The 19,810-nt window shown below is 38.2% G+C and overlaps 1 protein-coding gene and 1 long non-coding RNA gene across 9 annotated transcripts in view; one reads left to right on the forward strand and one right to left on the reverse strand.

The window, feature by feature from the left end:
• Positions 1 to 2,781: 2,781 nt before the first annotated feature.
• Positions 2,782 to 6,508, forward strand: LOC118988572 (uncharacterized). Its single transcript, XR_005066806.1, has 2 exons — positions 2,782 to 4,602; positions 4,633 to 6,508. It is a non-coding gene; the product is annotated as an uncharacterized LOC118988572 (long non-coding RNA).
• Positions 6,509 to 6,753: 245 nt separating this feature from the next.
• Positions 6,754 to 19,810, reverse strand: part of UBR5 (ubiquitin protein ligase E3 component n-recognin 5) — a 118,695-nt gene continuing 105,638 nt past the window's right edge. For 7 of the 8 annotated variants that reach the window (XM_037048311.1, XM_037048310.1, XM_037048309.1 and 4 more), the window contains 9 exons: positions 18,550 to 18,680; positions 17,012 to 17,072; positions 14,983 to 15,158; positions 14,667 to 14,751; positions 13,369 to 13,524; positions 12,914 to 13,027; positions 11,301 to 11,445; positions 9,856 to 9,941; positions 6,754 to 7,364 (listed from right to left, as the gene is read on the reverse strand). In XM_037048311.1, the coding sequence (XP_036904206.1) occupies positions 7,152 to 7,364; positions 9,856 to 9,941; positions 11,301 to 11,445; positions 12,914 to 13,027; positions 13,369 to 13,524; positions 14,667 to 14,751; positions 14,983 to 15,158; positions 17,012 to 17,072; positions 18,550 to 18,680 (1,167 nt within the window). In that variant the 3' untranslated portion in view covers positions 6,754 to 7,151. The remainder of the gene's footprint in view (positions 7,365 to 9,855; positions 9,942 to 11,300; positions 11,446 to 12,913; positions 13,028 to 13,368; positions 13,525 to 14,666; positions 14,752 to 14,982; positions 15,159 to 17,011; positions 17,073 to 18,549; positions 18,681 to 19,810) is intronic. The other variant, XM_037048308.1, reaches the window with a different exon arrangement.

Below are 19,810 nucleotides of genomic sequence, written 5' to 3' on the forward strand. Positions count from 1 at the left end.
CTCCGGCCGGCCCCGCCCAACTCTATTGCCCCGGCCCCGCCTCCTTCCCCCATCCAGTTCGGACTCACCGGGCCTGCCCGGGCAACACCACCTCAGGGGCCGCCTCCCCGGCTGGCCCCGCCCCACCCTCTGCGCCCGCCCCGCCTCCCGCCTGCGCTGTGAGGGAGCTCGCTGGAGCTCGCTGGAGCCCGCCGGGTCTCGGTTCCCCGCCTGCGGCCCGAGGTACCTTCGGCCCCGCCTCCCTTGGCAACTTCGGGCTCCACTGCCCTGGTACGGACCGGAGGTGCCCGTCACGCTAGGTCACCTCTCCACGACGCGATTCCCCCGCAGCTCTCGCGGTGCCCCAGGAACACGGTAGGTCGCGCTAACTCGGCCTGTCCCGAGAGACGTCCAGGTGGCGGTAGGACCACATTCCAGATGGGATGATAAGGAGAAAGCGCCATCCTTGTGCGAAGTGGTGGGGGGAAGCCACACTCTTGGTGCGGCACCAAAAAACCTGCGGCACCACCGGCAAGTGACGGAGGAGGGAACGCTGCCTTGTTTTGTATTTACCAGTCCGACGAGGAGGGGTCCAAGGACTAGAGTGCCTGTGCGCGGAGTAGGTGGGGCGTAAGTGTGAGAGGGGAAAATGACTAGAGGAAAATACTTTGAAAGCTCTGAAATTGTTTCAACAAACTGAGCTTTTTGTAGTGTTGTTTGAGCTCTTACAAAGTGTCAGGCGCCACCCTAAGCACCTTTTATAAATTAAGTCGTTTAGTTGTGAGTGTATCTCTAAAGTAGCGATAGCAGTGCCCTCCGGTTGCAAGTGAAGAAACGCAGACTTAGGATAGATAAGATTACCCACCTAGAAAGGAGTCGACTGCGCAGTCTCCTTAGCAACTGCTCTTTACAAGGCCAAAAGTTAAAGCCCTGGAGGGAGGAAAGGAAATTCTCCCCTGTAACAGCAGCAGGCAGTGGCTACTGATGTCACAATAATTTGGTTGAATTACCAAGACCTTTCTCTCAGGGGAACTATCTAAAGAAAAAACACAACAGAAGGAAAAAAAATAATTTGATCTAAAATGAGGTGAAAGAGATTTGTTTAGGTAGCTTGAAGCTGAACTATTAAGCCTTGAACAACACGCACCTGTTTTGCGGATAGCTGTGTGAAGTGGGGTAAATAGGATAGAAAATTCAGCTTTGAAAATAACTGAAAGCTCTTTCTAAAACCTGCCCCAGAGTAGGGGGTGAGAGTTATCCTTTCTGGGGCAACTACCAGGGGTCAAGTGTGGGGTCATATTTTTACAAATATAACCTTTAAGTAATAAAACAAATTATATGAGAAAACTGAGTTTTAAAGAAATTAGATTGTTTATCATAGGCCACATGGCAAACTAAGAACAAAAATTCTGTCATTTAATTAAAGTCATCAAACAAGATGTGTGTCAGATAACATGTTTGCTACTGAAGATATGAAAATGAATGAGCTTAGTGAAAAAGAATATAAATTTTAGAACCATACCATGGTTCGAGCTCCCTGTTTATTAACCGTGCTACCTTGGACATGTTACTCAGCATCTCGAAACTGTTTCCTCATTTGTAGGATAAAAATAATAATAATTCCTTCCCAATAAGATTGTTGTATGGATTTGATAATACATTAAATCAAATATATGTAAAGCCTTGGTTGGGGTGGGAAATTACTCTGGTAGCTTCCAAGTACACTACTAATCAGGCCATCATAGAGGTCATGGATCAAAAAGGTTCAGATCAAATTGAGTTGCTTGAACTTCAGTTTATTATTTCTTCAGACCAAGGAGCAAACATAATTTATAGCCTATAATGTCCAACAGTGGGGGGAGAGAGCTCTCCTCCTTGGTTAGTGGGGAAGGGAATTGGAGTGAGTGATTAAAACAGTGATTGTTAATGTGCCCACACTCTACATGAGTATGAGTGGGGCTAAAGGAGTCTCCTTGCTGGGTAGGTTTTTCTGTTGGATCTGGAGAAGAGGGAATGAGGAAGATGCTGATACTCTTTCTTCCTCACATCACTTCAGCTTTTTTTTCTTCTACTTAATGCAGTGGTCATAGGACCAGGGTTGCTGCAACTGCAAGAGCTAGAAGCAGGAATGATGCCTAAGCAAGAAACTCTGCTTTTGAACTTGGAGTTCCCAAGGGTCTGATGGGGCAGGATGTCCTGTCACCACCCCATCTTCCAAACTGGGGCTAACAGTGAATTCAGCTGTATTTCGTGGTGGTAAAAATATACCACTAGTTCTGCACCTTTGTAACTTTACCTTATCTGAACTGAAATGGGAAGGACTCGCTAGACTAGTACTGCTGTCTGCAGTGTAGGCAAGCACAGAGGCACCTAAGGTCCTTTCCAAAGGTGGAAAAGTTTGGGTATAAATGGAGAGGAAATATAGTAGTTATGGGTAAAGGAATAAATAAATGGTTATGTAATTAGGGATATCCCATATTACATTACCATACTGAAAGAGGCTTAGAGCAAGAGTTGATAGTTCCACCCTGGCCAGGTAGCTCAGTTGGTTGGAGCATCATCCCTGTACACCAAAAGATTGCGGGGTTCAATTCCCAGTCAGGGCACATATGCAGGCTGCAAGTTTGATCTGTAGTCAGGTTGCATAAGGGAGGCAACCAATTGATGTTTCTCTCTCATCAATGTCTCTCCTTGCCTGAAGTCAACAAACATATCCTCAGGTGAGGATGTGGGGGGGAGGCGGGGGAAGCCCTGACTAGTGTGGTTCAGTTAGTTGAGCATCATCCTGAAAGTGAAAAGTGGCCAGTTCGATTTCCAATCAGGGCACATGCCTGGGTTGCGGATTCAGTCCGCAGTAGGGGAGGCAACTAACTGGTCAGTGTTTTTCTCGTATTGATGTTTCTCTCCCACTCTTCCCTTCTCTCCAAAAATTAAAAGAAAATCTTTTAAGAAAACATTTTTAAAAATGGTAGCTCCTTTGCTCACTTACACCAGATGCAGGGTGAAGCCATATACCACTGATTCCTCTCCTGCTTTTGGAACCTGACAAAGTCAGATGGGAAGCCTGCAAACCTGAGTGGCCTCACCCTGGGAGACACTTTGTGATGGACTGCATAGTTGTGCACTGAATGGGATTCTAGTAATTTGCCATTATTTTCGACCTTTATGATTGTTTTGCTGTAGGTATTTGTGTTCAAAGACCAGGGGTAGACTGTGATACTGTGATTTATAATAAATATATATTTGGTCTTTTCCCTGTTTAGGCACAGAGCTTTTAAAATGCTTGGAATTTCCTAAGTGATAAAAATGATAAAGGTGTCTTTGTTTTTAATGAGGTAGCTTTTGGACTGCACCCAAGGATAGGGGCTGGTTGTCACCAGGGATGCCAGGTGACAGTAGTGTTGAAACTTGAGAGCTAACCCACCCTACAGCCAGGGAGGGGAGAGGGGCTGGAGGTTGAACCAATCACCAATGGCCAACTTCAGTCATGCCTATGTAATGAAGTTCTGTGAAGACCCCAAAGGTCAGGGTTCTGAGAGCTTCAGTAGGTGAACACTGAGATTCGGGGAGAGTGGCATTCTTGGAGAACATGAAAGCTCTTCCTCCTTTCCCTACACTTATCACTCATCTGGCTCTTTCTAAGTTATATCTTTGTGATAAACTGGTGATCTAATAAGTAAAATGTCTCTCTGAGGCCTTCGAACCCAAGAAAGGAGTCATGGGAACCGTTGTTACAAAACAGATATATATAGCCTGTCAGATGTACAGGTGACAAGCTGTGCTTGCAGTTCGCATCTGGAGTGTGGTCTGATGGGACTGAGCCATTTACCTGTGGAAGCTGATACTGTCTTCAGGTTACAATGTCAGAATTGAGGTGGACTGTAGGACATCCAGCTGGTGTCACAGCATTGCTTGGTGGTGTGGAGGGACACTCACCCACACTGAAGATATTAGATTTGGGTGATTAGAACCTTCAGTGACCAACTCACTTGCTTATAATTACACCTTCCACAAAACTGTGTAGCCGGGTCCTTAGGAATGAGGCTCCAGAATGCATGGAGACGTGCCTCACTTCACTTATGGGCCGTGCAGCCGTGAGCACATTGTTTACCTGTGTCTAGTTTACTATTCAAGAGATTGGTAATAGGCTTTATCTCGTGGAATAAAATGAAATATAATGAATGTAAAGCAGTTGAGAAAGTGCCTAGCAGTACTAAAAAAGGTTAGTAATTGAGAGAAACTTCATCTTAATTGTAATAGTCCAGTAATATATATTTTTTAAGAGTTAAGATACTTTCCTTACATTTAACCTATCTTGACATGAAGACAGGCACACTTCATATATTTTTTAAGAGTTAAGATACTTTCCTTACATTTAACCTATCTTGACATGAAGACAGGCACACTTTAATTTCTACATTAATCAAATGAGGTGTAGAAAAGTTATCTGTATATTCATGCCTGCTTACTTAGGTTAATGTAAATATTGAAGATATTTCCAAAAAGGAAAGTACTTCCCCTCACTGTCAGGCAGTTTATCGGAGATACTTCTAACCAGCCATTTATCAGGAGGAAGAACCCACCTCAAGACAAGGTGATGAACGAAGTACTTTTCCGCAGGTTGTCAAGGAGGAAAGATGTGGCTCCTGGGAGCTTACCTAGAGGGGGATTTATATTCGTAAATACAAAGTAATGCTCTTCGGGGAGTGTGATTCAGAGTCACCTGGAATCCTGTTTAAGAATAAAGACTTCTGTCCTCCATTTCGGATTTACTGAATGTGAGTGTGACTGAGATGTGATTACCAAGTCCCACAAGAGAATCCTATGCCCACAGTCACATGAGAACTGCCGCAGGGGAATATATCTCAGTTTGCGTTTAGACCTACAAATTGCTACCTTTAAACTCACAAAAATAGTATCTTTAGAAATGTTTAGAGCACATACTAAATAGTGAGATCATACTCTTTAAAAGCCCTCTCAAGCCTGCCCCGTAAGTCATTATGGAGTCTTTGATATTTAGATGATGTAAGAAAAGGCTAAAAAGCAGCAAAACTTTGGAAACCCTCAGTAAAGTTCATTCTTGGTCTTCTCTTCCTAAATCTGTTTTCAAGTCTATTAGATTTAATCACTGAACAAGACCAAAAGAGAACTTTATTTTACATGACTTTATTTTACATTTAGAACCATTTTATGCTTTACTTAAAAAAAAATTCATTCTGCTTGTAATATTCCTAAAAGCATTTTAACCAAAAATCTTGATTTAGGAAGACTTGAGACATTTTGCATTATTTTAAATATTTTCATTCTCAGTAATTATTAAAAATAAGTTCACAATTAGGGTTTCAAATGTCCTATTCATATCTAGTTTGTTCTCATTTCATATTTTATCAGCCCGATCATGTGCACACAGAAGGTCATATATAAGTTTATCTATTGCAGACACATCATTGATCAGCTCTTAATCTAATCACTATTTCATTTACTCAGAAATAGCATTTAGACATAAAAACCAATGTCTTTGTAAGGTTACCTTTGGTTAATTTACACAAATCTAACAGCATGTTGTGTTTCAAGTTAATACAATGAGTTTCACTATCATTTTAGTTTTTAATATTTACTATGTCAGCAGGGCTGAGAATATCATGTGGTTCAGTCTTCTGAAGGAAGTTATATAATGGAAGCGTAGTGCCTTTGAACATGAAAAACATCCCGAAGGCCAGGAGTCCTATGAAGGAACTGAAAGGTAGGAGAGATTCCAAAGAATTTCTCTCCTCGTTTTCAACATACAAAGTGAATAGTTTAAGTCACTTTATTAAAGACTTCATGAAGAAAAGTGTTCCTTATTATGCCATCGATTTATGCTACTAAAACCACAGGAATTTAGAGATATTGGTCCTAGGCTACATAATGAATGGGCCATCAAAAAGGAACCTCTCAGTTATTAAGTAGCTATTAAGCGAGTTAACTTCCTATGCCAAGTAAGGGTCCCAAGGTCACTTCCCCATCTGTAAAAAGAAAAGGTGGCCTGGCCAGTGCCATTCAGGAATCTGCTAACTGTAAAATGTGGACTGATTTTCTTAGTTTTTTTTTTAGTCCATGTGTATATAAACTTTCAGTTCTTTAAATCAAAAAAATTTATGCACATAACCGTGTCCATGTATTGCCCTTAGTTTAAAAATGTACAACTACATAAATAAAAACTATTGTTTCTTCAATATTACTTGACATTTCTTCTGTAATTTATTTTAAAAAATGTAACAAGATACTTAAAAAAGGCTAGATACAAAAGTATTTAAGCTGCTCACGAACATTTAAAATTTTCCAAAATGTATCTTCAATAATCATGATCTTATAAAACATTTTACAGTTATCAGAAAGTGCCCAGGCTGAGTTTACATAACTGAAATACCTTAATACAAATGTCTAGTTAGAACTGAAGTGCAGTAACCTCCTGGCTGACCTCTCGTTGAAATAGGGATACAAAGGGAAAAAAAGTTGATTGTGATCAAGTATTGTGCATTGGCCCCATTGTATGTACAAAAAAGTGCCCTCACTCAAACAATTACATGCAAAATATTAGTGATATCATTTAATATCCTAGAGCTCAACGCAGCCAAAATAAACCACAATAAGTGGTTTTCATAGGTAAAAGTGATTTTATCTCTAAGATCTGAATGTCCAGAACTTTTTACAAGTTCCATATACATGATACACAATTGCAGCCAACCACAAATTAATTAAACACCATAAAAAAGTTAAAATGAAAACACAGAACATACTTAATTTTTTATTTTGAAATTCCCTATTCCCTCTATACAAGAACCTTTGCTGAAACACTTTCCACAAAGGCAGCAGTGAATTTTCAGAACATTTTACATTTTTCCCCCTCAGCAAAAAGATAAATCACAGTGTAAATTATGTTGTTCTGCTGTCATCTTTGGCTGGGGTGCGACCCAGAAGTTGTTGACTAGCAAAACCATTATGGTCAAATGTTGCTAGTGCTCCTCAGGCCTTTATGCTACAAACTCAGCAAGGAATGTTTGCACTTAATCTCTGTAAGGTACCTCCCGGGGGTGTGACAGCATTGACTTCCATAAACTTTTATAGACAAATGGAAAAAAATCTACAAAATTAGCTAGTAATATTACACAGCAGTACACACTTTTTATACTCTACACAAAACCAAAATTCTTGGTCTTAATGGCGAGTAGCAATTTCTGTTTGAGAATCTGTTTAGAGGAATAGAGTGGGACGTAAAGTCGAGAAATGCACGTATTTGCAGTAGGAAGATGCTGGTCATCTGGTGGCCTTATTGTGATTGAGGGCATCGGCTGAAATCCTTCCTCACTGGCTGGCAATGATGGGCTTGATGTCCAAAAGTAAACCTAAACAGGAATATAATAATTATAGCTTTGGACTTTAACAGATTAATATTCAACCCTTAATTCTGGCAATATACACACAGAACCCCATTCTTGAGTTAAAACCTACAAAAGGATATTAAAATATTTCGAACTAGGTTTTAAATTTTTTTCTCTGTACTGAAAAGGAAAGGTTTGGGGATAAAAGAAGAAACAGTGCCAGGTGCGCAGAAAAGTAGCTGTGTTTCAGGCACTCAGCTTCTCATCTGTACTGTGAGACCATCGGACCGAACGTTCTCTAAGGTCCGTTTCCAATGGCTAAACTGCATGGAGAATCTCTTAATGGAAAAAATACACCAAGTCTTCCAAAAATTCATACAGGTTATCAAAAAAGATTTAAAAATTCATACAAGTTATCAAAAAAATTATTTTGCATTTTATCTACTAGCAAAACAACCAAGTATTTTCAGTGCTACACTGTGATACACAGTAACTTTATAATAGTAATCTGTACATCAAAATTTATGTAATAAGCCACATTAACATTGTTTTACTACTCACCTACTTTGTGTGACATAAGATAAATGTTAACTTCTCCTTTATTTTTTACTTATATTTGGTAACCAAGGATATGCTTTCCTGTAATGTTCATATAGTTTACTTTTGTTTATTTTTATTAATATATATCACTCCAAAAGGATCCATACATCTATACATGCATGTCGTTCTTCAGTGATAATTAAACACAGTGTCTATCTCTTAAGGTAAAGCTTTTAAAATCTAATGCATTTATAGTGCACAACTAAACAGACAAATACAGGGTCCAGGACAAGTAACACCCTTTTTTATTACAAATCTTTTATTACAAAATCATAAACATGTAATTCTATAACATAACAATATCACACTCAAGCACACCACATGACGTGTTCAAATTAAAACTATAAATTATTACACCCATGTTATTACCCTACCAACCTCACTCAAGCGGGCCTTACTTCTGCTGGACCCTGCATATTCAGTATCCCAGAGTGACTAGGAAATCTAAATGAACTAATCTGCTATTTCCTGAAGCATAGTTTTGTGAGAAATACCATTAATTCTAGAAGCCCTATAATTTGCAGGACTAATAGTTCAAGAGAGAACAGTTGGGAAAACCTTGTCATATTCTTATATCCCTCAGTACTTCCCCTCAAACACATCAGGACAAAGCCAACAATATGTGAAGGAGAGGGAAAAGATACCTTGATATACTGCTTGAGCCCCTGGAATAGATTTCATACAGGCATTTAAAAAGTGAAGCTCACAAATTAAAGCTATTGATTAGAAATACTGAGGCCTTTATAGAGGGAGATTCTGTCTTTCTCTCTGTCTCGACTGAAGAGTTAAGCATATTTCTCTTCCAGGAAAGCAATGAGATTTAACTTGACTAACTGGATAGAGGAGGTACTGATTTAAAAGCAGCAGAAAATTAAAACTAGGGAATAGATAAAAATATATCTTAGAATTCATACCAGATAGCCAATCATTTCTATTTCTGTTTCTGGTAGATCTGGTAGATCTTACAGAGTATCTTGCCTGTTACAGGGAAAGAATGTTCCCAGATTCAAAGATTGACTGCAAGTGGTATAACCCTCAGCTATTTAGGTGTTCCTGAAAGCAATGAGGACAGATATGGTATTAGGGAGTAGGGACTTTAGGGTCCACAAGATTGAGAAAACCAAAGTTATATTGAACCAATTATACAGAATTTACCTATGGAACAATGTAAATAGAAATCACCAGGACTGCTGAACAAACTGAAATATTAATGAAGAAATACTGGAAGGCTTGGGAGAGGGGGATGCACATGTGTAAAGATTAGGGAGTACTAAAGGCAGGACCCTCTCCCCTCCCCAAAATAAGTATTGCCTGAACTGAAGGTCAGTGGGAAATTGCAAGTTTGTGCCTTCCTGCACAAGTAACCATCTCCCCCTTTCAGATAAAACTGGGGGCTGTATCTAGAAATGGGATCATTTTTATACATTGCATCAGTTTAGATTACTGAGAACTAAGGCTAGTTCAGTAAGGGAAATGTTCCTCAAATTTTTACAAGAACGTATAGTGGAGACTTCCATTTCAAGATTAACAGACAAGTTATTTGGTTATGGATATACTCCAGATTGGACAAAGATTCCATTGACTTTATGACAGGCTTTTCACTGTGATGAAAGTTAACATCTAATTTCAGCTTCTAAGTTAGTAAGTAATAATGAGATTAAAATCATAGGTTTAATATCCACATACCACAATTAAGCTACTCTACTGCTAGTGTACAGAGATTCATCAAGATACTATACTACTCAGATAATACTTCATCTGTTCTGTTGTAGAGTAGAAAAGCAAAACTGCCTGTTATTTCTGACCTTCTATAGTTTCTTTCACCAAAATTTAAATAACCATTACAAACTTTAAACAAAAGGCTGTCATACACAATTAACATTTTATATCTCCTTCTACAAGTTTATGAACTTACAAGGTCTTGCCGCTCTGTCATGCTCATCTTCTCTACTATTGACCAGAACCAACGCTTGAACTGTAAGAGCTTCTCGGCATTTTCTCCTAAGATTGAAGAACGTATCAAATTCAATATACTCTATCAGTAGTTATATCTTTAGAGTATTTCTTATCATAAAAATACATATATAACTAAAATGTTATTTAGGTCTAATTTTTAATACAGGACATTAGGACCATTTGCACAATGTAAAACCTCTACAGTTTATTAGTCGATCCTGACTCAAGATAACCAAGAAAAATGAACCTTCAGTCTCAAAACTGATAATTCACATGACTTTAATCCCATCTAAAAGTCAGGATTCTTCTCATGATCTTAAGCCAGTGCTCCTCAAATTTTAATGAGTTTACAGACCACTTGGAGATCTTTTTAAAATGCAGATTCTCATTCACAAGGTCTACAGGGAGGAGTGGGGGAAAGAAACCAGAAATTTTGCATTTCTACAAAACTTCAGATGCTGCTGCTGCTGCTCTGAGGATTATACCCACAGTATCTTTAGATACATTCTTTCCCCTCATAGCTTTTTGACTTGTAAATGCAACAAATTTTTACCTCAAAAGTACTGAAAACTGTATGAAAAAGTAGTACAAAAACTGTTATACAACGACATATGTACTACCAAGCATGAAGAAAAAACAAGAAAATGTATCCAAATTTAACTTACTATAATTTGGCTGAAGTTGTTTGCAAAACATGAAAAATAAAGGGGAAAAATCTGGCACCTTCAATGTATGCAATAATCTTGGGCTACACGTATAATCTTCTCCTAATGAGTTTCTTGGAGCTTCTGGTGTTTTATTGTATAGTCACAGCCATGACATCTATTCCTAGACTACAGGACTTTGGAAAGAAAGCTGCAGCAAACCAAGCACTGAAGGTCAATGTTATTCTAGGGAGGTTATCCCCACCTCTCTTTACTCTTTTTAGATTCTCCGTGTGTTTGTGTGCTGCCGTGTCTTTGTAAGTGTGCTTTGGGTCCGGTTCCACAAAGCAAATACTATGCAGCCCAATTCTTTAGAGAGTTTAGGAGACATGAATCAGGCGAGTTCAATGGAATTGTCACATGAATTGTTTTTCCATATATATATATATATATATATATATATATATATATATATATATATGATCCTTTTCACACAGTTGCTCACTACAAAGAATTTTTACTTTTTTACAAACCATATATCCTTTAAAATCTAGAAAAAATAAGCAATAACAGTCTAGTGCTGAGCCATCGTCATTCAATCATATGTTAAAAAAACAACAAAACTTTTAAGCATCTGAGTAATTACAGCATTTCCAAAAGCCCTATAAACATATCTAAAAAGTAGAAACTCAGAAAATGCTGACTGACCAAACTATCTGTGTAGCTTATTCCTTAAATAAACATTTCAAAAATTTCATACCTGATTCATCATTGAAAGAGGTAAAACTAATCAGCATTTGCACATTAACTTCACCACAGCCATTTACCAGTAGCCTAAAATCTTCTGCTGTTAAATCTTCTAATGAGTTTTTTGGAAGTACATCCAGTAGACCTTTCCTCATTGCCTGGAGAATTTTAAAAAGTATCCTTTTATTATTATTGGTACTTTTCCACGTAACCTTTATTGTTGTTAAAGCCTAATATCTAATTTTAGCAGCTTCTCTCTAAAAATGCTAGTTCCCCTTTTAAACCAGAGACAAAAACATTAAGTTCTGCATTTTTAATTTCTTTTAGTAGATTCAAAAGAGGCAAAGGGAGGGGTAATCAGTAGGCTTCATTTGCAAGGTGAAGTAGTATTACACAGCAGTCATTAACTGAAGTAAATTTTTAAATTGTGTTGACAACAAAGAGGGTAGTCATTAAATAAACAGGAAAAGCTTTATCTGTCAAATGTGCTACCCTGCCAACATCCCAGGACAGGTCTTATAATGACAAAACAAACCTCCCCGACACAAACCCAAAATCTAGAAGCTTACTGAGAAATAATTACCACGTGTCAAGAACTGATCTAAGCACCTTGCATGTATTAATTCATTTAATCCTATCCTCATTTCTCAGAGGAAGGAAGCAAGGGACAAAGAATGTAAGTGGTTTGCTCACGTCACACCTCAGCACTGCAGCCATGACCAGAACCCTGACAGCAGGGCTCCAGAGCCTGCAAAATTATTCCCAGTGCAAGGACCAGAGGGATCGGACACTGCCAGTCCTAATCTACATAAACAAACATTTTCCCCAGAAGGGGAAAGAGTCAATGTAGCAAGCTTGACGTTGTTCTTTAGAAGGGCTTGATTAGCCCTTGGCTGGTATCCGGAACTTGGTTTTTGGAATATTGCCTACATGACTATCTAATGTGGCTGTTCGGAATGTCTCCGGCAATGAACCCTGCTGTACAACTTGCCCCGACTCTTTGCGCATACAGTGTGGTTTACGATGAACACGTGCTTCCCTCTGGGCGTCTGATCTCAGTAATCGTGGCTGGTTGTGAAGGCAGGAAGAATATGCTTATGGGACTGGCCTCTAGTTAAAAACACTAGACTGACTCCCAAGCAGGCTTCCCGAGCACTGCATGTGTTGCTCTAAATCACTGCTAAGGGAAGAAGTGTGTTCTTTGTGACAACCCATGCCTAGTGAGAGAACCAGGGAAGCCTGCACACCTTGCTGAGTCCTTTCGCTATAAGCCATAACCATGAGCACAACTGCCTCTGAGCCCTAGGAGTACATCTAGTAAGTCAATCGAAGTATGAGTGGTTGTGGATCCCCAAACACTCATGTCAGTCCCACGAGCATCCTTTCCAAATGTTTGCCCACAAAATTAAGTTTCTGATGATCACATGTTTTTTCCAAGTAGTTTCACCTAAAGAAAGTGAGTAATAGGCCTGGATTTGGGTGTAATTCACATTATACATAAATTCACTTTGGTTTAAAAATTTTGACCTTTTATAGGCAAGCTGAATATACCATGAATTAGTTTGCCACGCACGATGACACATACAGCCTCTTCAGATCAAGTAACGGTTTTTAGGAAACACTTACATGTAATGGCTGTTCTGCAACTACCAACATTCTGTGCTCTGCATATTTCCGCACATATTCGTACACATTCTGGGGAGTCACTGGTATATTTACACCATTAGGAATAAGTTCAACCTGTGAAAAATTCAGCAGTGCCATTTAAAAAGCTTGCTTAACAGTTCATAAAACAATTTCCTAAATTTTTAAATCTAAGGACAATTCTGTATCTGGCAAGTATCTAAGAAATCAAATCTTGTGGCCTAATAAGTACAAAAAACTTCTCATTCTCAAGCTCTGTTTCTCTCCCCCTGCTCCCTCTATCTCAGTTTCTGTTAATCTCCTGGGGTTTTTTTCTCTGTATTTGTGTATGCCTCTTTCTTTGTTGGCTCCTATCTAAATTGTTTCTACATAAGACAAACACAACAGACTAACCAAATTCTCTTGCCAGAATCAGAAAACTACATAATTGCTTTTACCTGTCCTCCACCCTCTTCTTTACACAGGTCAATTGCAAATGCCAGATCCATCGCTGAGAAAACCGCATCAGCATCTGAGCTCTGAGAAGCAAGGATAAGTTGCCGCAAACTCTCATACATCACAGGGTCAAAAAACGCAAAGTCATGCCAATTGACCTAAGAAAGTAATCATATGAAAATTATGAAAGAAGTATCTTTACTGGATTCATCAGTAAACTGAAATCTATGATAAAGAATAATCTGAAGTTATAGTGATGAAAAATAATCTACATACAACTGATTTAAAGAGGAAATATTTAATACATCTTTGGTTCTGATAGCACATTTAATTTTTAAAGTATGAAAAGTATTCAAATTATTTTTTCAAAAGATTTCAAAAATTCAAGAATATTTTGAAAAAATTCAAAACCAAAGTGTACTCTTTTTAAGTTTCAAAATAACACATTTGTAAAAACCAGCACTAATTATTAAACAGTGATTATGCTAAGCAACTAGTCCTAAAGTAAATATGCATCCTGTTAATCATGTCAATAATTATAAAATATAGATTACTAATTCATGATAAATCTGATGCTCAAAGGAATTCAGTAATTTGCTAAGATCAGGTCATTGGGTTAAACTTGTAATCTAAGTCCATGATCTTTGCCATAAACCTTGTAACCCTGTTAAAGGCTAGACAGCAATGCTTGTATGTTGCTAAACTTTAATTCCAGTTCTTCCTTGCACAAGAACATTTTATAGCTAGACTACTTTTAAGAATTCAGTAGAGCCCTGGCTGGTGTGACTCAGCGGACTGAGCACAGGCCTGCAAACCAAGGGGTTGCCGGTTCCATTCCCAGTCAGGGCACATGCCTGGGTTGTGGGCCAAATTCCCAGTTGGGTGCATATGAGAGGCAATCACACACTGATGTTTCTCTCCCTCTCTTTCTCCCTTCCTTCCCCTCTGTCTAAAGATAAATTTTTTAAAAAAATTCAGTAGAGTCAGTCTACGGCCATACCATCCTGAATGTGCCCCATCTCTTCTGATCTCTGAAGTTAAGAATTCAACAGTCAGAGTTTGTGTTTTTTTAAAGAGTAATATTTATACCGTAATACAACATTGCTGTATTAGTGGAAAACAATAGTGTATTAGTGGAAAACAATAGTGGGTTTGATTAAAGAAAATGATTTACAGTGGCTCTAATGCTTTAAAATTTAATATTAAAATAATGTCATAAACAGTATGCTAGTATATACTTATTTTACAAAAGATGATTTTTCCAATTGCCAGGGCAGTTCGGTTCCTTAAAATCACTTACTTTTCTACCAAGCAACACTTTAATCACATGTCTGTTCAATGTGATAGGGCATAGTTCATTCTGTAACAGACACAGTCCAAGAATCCTAAAAGCAAAAACAAAAAAAATATTTAAATTCAAAAACAATTCTAGAACATGTATAACCCTTCACATACATATGCAATATAAATACAGTACTTTGAGAAACTTTCTATAGCCTCATTTCTAATCAGCATGGATTTGAATATAACACCTATTTTTAAAACTAACATATTTTACAAAGTCTGATCAACTGAAATTTTTAAAAACTTAAAATATAAGATTAGGGGTATTTTACCTGCCAATGTTTCGGAAACAATTCAACCTTGCCTCTGTGTTTTTGCCCGGTCGTGGCGTGTAAAACCCCCGTTTTCCAGGTTGGTGGAACAAAGGGGCGTTGTCGTCGCCATCATCTGTGTCATCCAGGTCCATGTCCACCACACTCCGACTGGAGCCGTGGCGCTTCCGGTTTTCCTAACAACAGTATCAGAAGTTGAGTCCCAAGATTAATTTAAAAAATGAAACATACAAAGTAGTCATTCAAAGTGAAGTCTGGTAAGTAGGCCAACATTCATATTTAAATGTATGTGTACAACATACTAAATTAAAGGCACACTTTGTAATTCATCCTTTGAGAACTGTGATGTACAAAGCTTGTGTCATGTTAGGTCTGTAAGTTCTCTGTTCACGTAAATTAAATCACTTAATGAAACTCGGGTAGCTCCTTCCACCTCAAATCCTTAAAGATATTTTCACTGGTTGTAGAATTCTGGGTTGATAATTCTTAAGCATTTTTAGGATGATGCTCCATTGTCTTCTGCATCAGAGTTTTTTATAAGAAATCTAGTGTTTCGAATCACTGTTAATCTCCGTGTAAGGTACTGCTGACTCGTCAGTTTTATGAAAGCAGTTTGACCATAATGTGTCTGGACGGGGTTCTCTTTCAGTTTATCCTGTTTACAGTTCACTAACCTTCTTTAATTGATAAGTCTGTCTTGCCTCAAATTGGAGAAGTTTCAGCTGTTATTTCTTCAAATGTTTTTTCTATCACAAACTCTCTTTTCTGGGTATTCCAATGACATGAATAGTTAATCATTCATGGCTCCCCCAAAAATTCTGTTTGAAATCTGTTTTTCAGAATGGATAATTTCTAACTCTCTTCAAACTGACTGACGCTTTACTGTCGTCTTCATTCTGTTACTGGCCTATCCAGTGCATTTTTTTTTTCAGACAGTGTACTTTTAATTCTGAAATTTTCTTTTCATTCTCTTAGAAAGTTTCTGTTTCTCTGCTTAAAACCTCTTGTTATTGCTTGGTGTTTTTGATAATTCTAACAACTGGGTCATCTTGAAGTTAGCTTCTACTGGTTCTTTCCCTGGGAAAACTGGTCAGTGTTTCCTGGTTCTTTACATGTTGAGCAATCTGGAGCGTATGTATCCTGGACTTTGAATATTAAGTTGTAAAAGTTTGGGTCTTGTTAGGGATTGTTCTGGCTTCAGTAGGCAATCAACCAGGTTAGCTTCAGACTGGAAGTGTCACTTTCTGTGTGCAGTGGTTCTAACGCCAACTAAGTTCCTAATGTCTTTTATTACTGTACTATTTAGGGCCTATTCTGCATATTCACCACTTCACATCATCTGGACTCAGACAGTGGTTTATACTCAGACAGTGGTTTAGCTCTCAAAGCCTTTGCTCTACCTTCCAGCTCCAATGGAGTAGCAGTGACCAGCTTTACTCTCCCCTCCTTGAAAAGATGCCATACCAGCTGTTTTTCAAGTTTTGATTCCCTCTCCAATCTGGGTGCTACTGTTTACTTCTCAGGATCCCCAGGCAATTCTACTTTGTATTTTGTCCAGAGTTTTTAGTTGTAAGCAGTGAAAGAGAGAAGATACTGGTTTTGCTCCATCTTGGCTGACAATGAGTTCTCAGGTAGCTTCAGAAGGAAACCCATTATGCACTAGAAAGCCTTCTAACTGCTGTACTAAACATGACATTCCGCCTGCTGCTCTGACACTTGGCACCACTTTGAGGAATAAGCTCTAGGATTGCATATTGCCTCTCCTTCTCTCCTATTAATTCATGACATCTCTGAATTAAAGCTTAATTCAGGCTGTGCTCAAATAGAGGCAGCCAGTGAGTAGCGTTACACTGAGCCCTAATTAAAACCAATCTTACTACCTGAATCTGTATGTGACATCTGTCTTTGTTTTTTTCCTACTATAACCAAGCATTTTACTTATAAAGGCATAATTTCATTAATATGGCTTTCCTACCTTTCTGTAATTCAGATTAACTCATTACTAGTACATGTACAAAATATCTCTTACCTGTACCTTTTCTGAGGAGTCTAATAATCCAAGATCCAGGATACTATCAGCTCCATTTTCCCTAAAAACAAAAAGCCTTTCACATTCCAGGTAACTGAAACTTCTCGAATTTATAAGAATGTATAAATACAGTGAAGATTTTAAGTAAGTAAATATCTGTGGCACTTGCTAGTCTTAATGCAGAGAAGTCAGTAATATATACAAAAAAGCACTAGATGTCCCATCTATGATTCAAGGTAATGAGCTAAAGTCTAAGACTAAATAAACGTGGTCTTCACAGAGGTGCTGAAACTTACACTTACTTGGGGGAGCATTGTGAAGACCAGGAAAATCTTCAGAAAGCAATTACAATAGAAATTAAAGGTTTTTAAAAAAAATTTTTGTGTTGTATTTTTCCCATTACCATTTATCCCTCTTATGCCACCCCCGGCAATCACCACTCTGCTATCCATGAGTCTTTCTTCCTTTTTACTTGATCCCTCCACCCCCACCCTCCTCCAGAGCTGTCTGCCTGCTCTCTATCTATGAGTCTCTATTTCGCTTGTTTGTTCAGTTTGTTCACGAGATGGAATTAAATTCTTTAGTGTATTATTCCAGAATAATACTTTACTGTTCACTCCATAAAATTAGGTGAAGAAAGCAGTCAATATTATATATTATTTGCATTACATAGAAAACACCACTAAATTAGCAAACCTTACATATATTTACAAAAACTCTTATCAAATATATATATATCCTCTCAACTTTCTCTATAATAGTCTGAGCTGTATCAGTGTGCTAATACCTCCAGAGACACAAAAGAGGATACAGTAGTACACAAAGTCTAGAAGAAAAATAGTAATAGCAAAGAAAATAAACTTCTAGCAATAGTCTTTGGCTTGGTCCGCTCACTCTGAAGGAGGGGAAGGGACTATTAGTTCCAGTGCTTAGCCTAGTCCTATCTGCTTTCCACCTGTAATCTAAGTTCCTCATGACTGGGAGAAAAACAGATTTTCATCTAAAATAACGAACACCTCAAAGCCTCAAAGTATCAGAGTAGCCCCAGGACAGAAGGCATATCTTCCTAATGTCATCTGTCAGCTTGGAAGAAGGGTAATATATGTTACATGTTTAAAATAAAACTTTCATATTGAAATTGAAATAAAACAATATATTACACAGCAGGAAAGCAAAATCTTGCATGGATTAAGATAAATCAGGAGGCCTAAATGAAATTGCATGCTTATGGCAAGAACTTAAGGATTACCCTTCAATTCCTTGAGGCTTTTGGTTTCTGCCATGAGGGGTACCCTGGTGGATAATTTGAGGTGTACTTCTTACAATTTCTAAATAGCAGGTACATAAGGGACTGCTAAAACTCTTTATACTACATATGAAACTCGGATGTCTCTATCATGGATTTTAAGCCATCTCTTAAAAAGCCATTTGAAGTCTTGTGCTGTATAGTATAAATTCTAAGATAGGGTGGCATCCACATCCTCCTAATAAAGTAAGTGATGCCGAAATGGAAATGCCTTCCCAACTGTACACATTACCGTCCGTGCGCAATAATGAGCTCCATGGCCTCATCCACTCTTGCTCTCAGAGAATCTTCACTTGCTAGAAGGAGAAGCAACTGGGCTGGGGATAATTCCAACAACATGCCAGTGATTTTACTTGCAAATGCCTGTAAATGATGAATAAATGTTAACTGCCCCTACTCTCTGAAACATCTTGTCTAAATCAATCTTACCCCTAACCACAAAAAAGAAAATATGTGTAAGAAACTTAGATAACAATTCAGAAATTTCTGAACCAATAGGGTATTTTATTTTATTAAACTAAAAGTTCAATTATAGAGAACTTCGGTAAGGAATGAATGGTCCATGCAGTAGCACAGTCTTGTTAAAGCTTACTTAATATTTGTATGGCAAGCCTTTTTGTAATGCCTTTGATATTCATGAGTAAATGCACAAATACTCAATTTGCATGTTTTTATTTCCTGTCAGGGCACCAGAAACGTTTCTTTCATTTGTTAGAAAAGAGAAAAAGAGTTGGAAGAAGTGAAGAAGGAAGGAAAGAGAAAAAGATGCCTACATTAAAGGCTAAGGATTTAATGAAAGAAATATAACTGGGTTTCTCAGTTTTATTATTCTTTTGCTATATCATATACATATAGTTATGTATAAAGACAGACAAAAATCACAACCAGTTTGTTTCATATTATGAAAGAAACCTGACAGAACATTCAAAATAAAAATCTCGCAGCCCTGGCTGGTGTAGCTCAGTGGATTGAGCACGGGCCTGCGAACCACATGATCACGGTTCGATTCCCAGTCAGGGCACATGCCTGGGTTGCAGGCCAGTTCCCAGCAGGGGACTCACGAGAGGCAACCGTACATGGATATTTCTCCCCTTCCCTTCCTCTCTAAAGATAAATAAATAAAATCTTAAAAAAAAAATCTTGCAGTACTTATTTTATCAGCAGTGAAGTACAATATGCGCAATGTATTCTAGCTACAGATTCCTAACAGATAAAAATCTGCTTTGGAATGTAACGATAATTTATGCCAATAAGGGTACACATAAATACAATGGACAGAGAATTTTTTTTAGCACAGGCAGAATGCCAAGGCAGCATAGGTGGGAAAACCAAACAGACTTCAAGCTACACACAGTTACCCTCCAGCAAACATGTTCCCTCCTAAGTTTCTTTCTTACCGCAGTCCTCAACCACATGGCTTGCAAGGAGCTGACAACTTTCTAAAAACACCAACTTTAATTCAAAAACAAAAATGCTTCACAGCCAGTTAAGTG

Source organism: Sturnira hondurensis, unplaced genomic scaffold (assembly GCF_014824575.4).
Source record: "Sturnira hondurensis isolate 20B ecotype Veracruz unplaced genomic scaffold, ASM1482457v3 Scaffold0006413, whole genome shotgun sequence".
NCBI lineage: Eukaryota > Metazoa > Chordata > Mammalia > Chiroptera > Phyllostomidae > Sturnira > Sturnira hondurensis.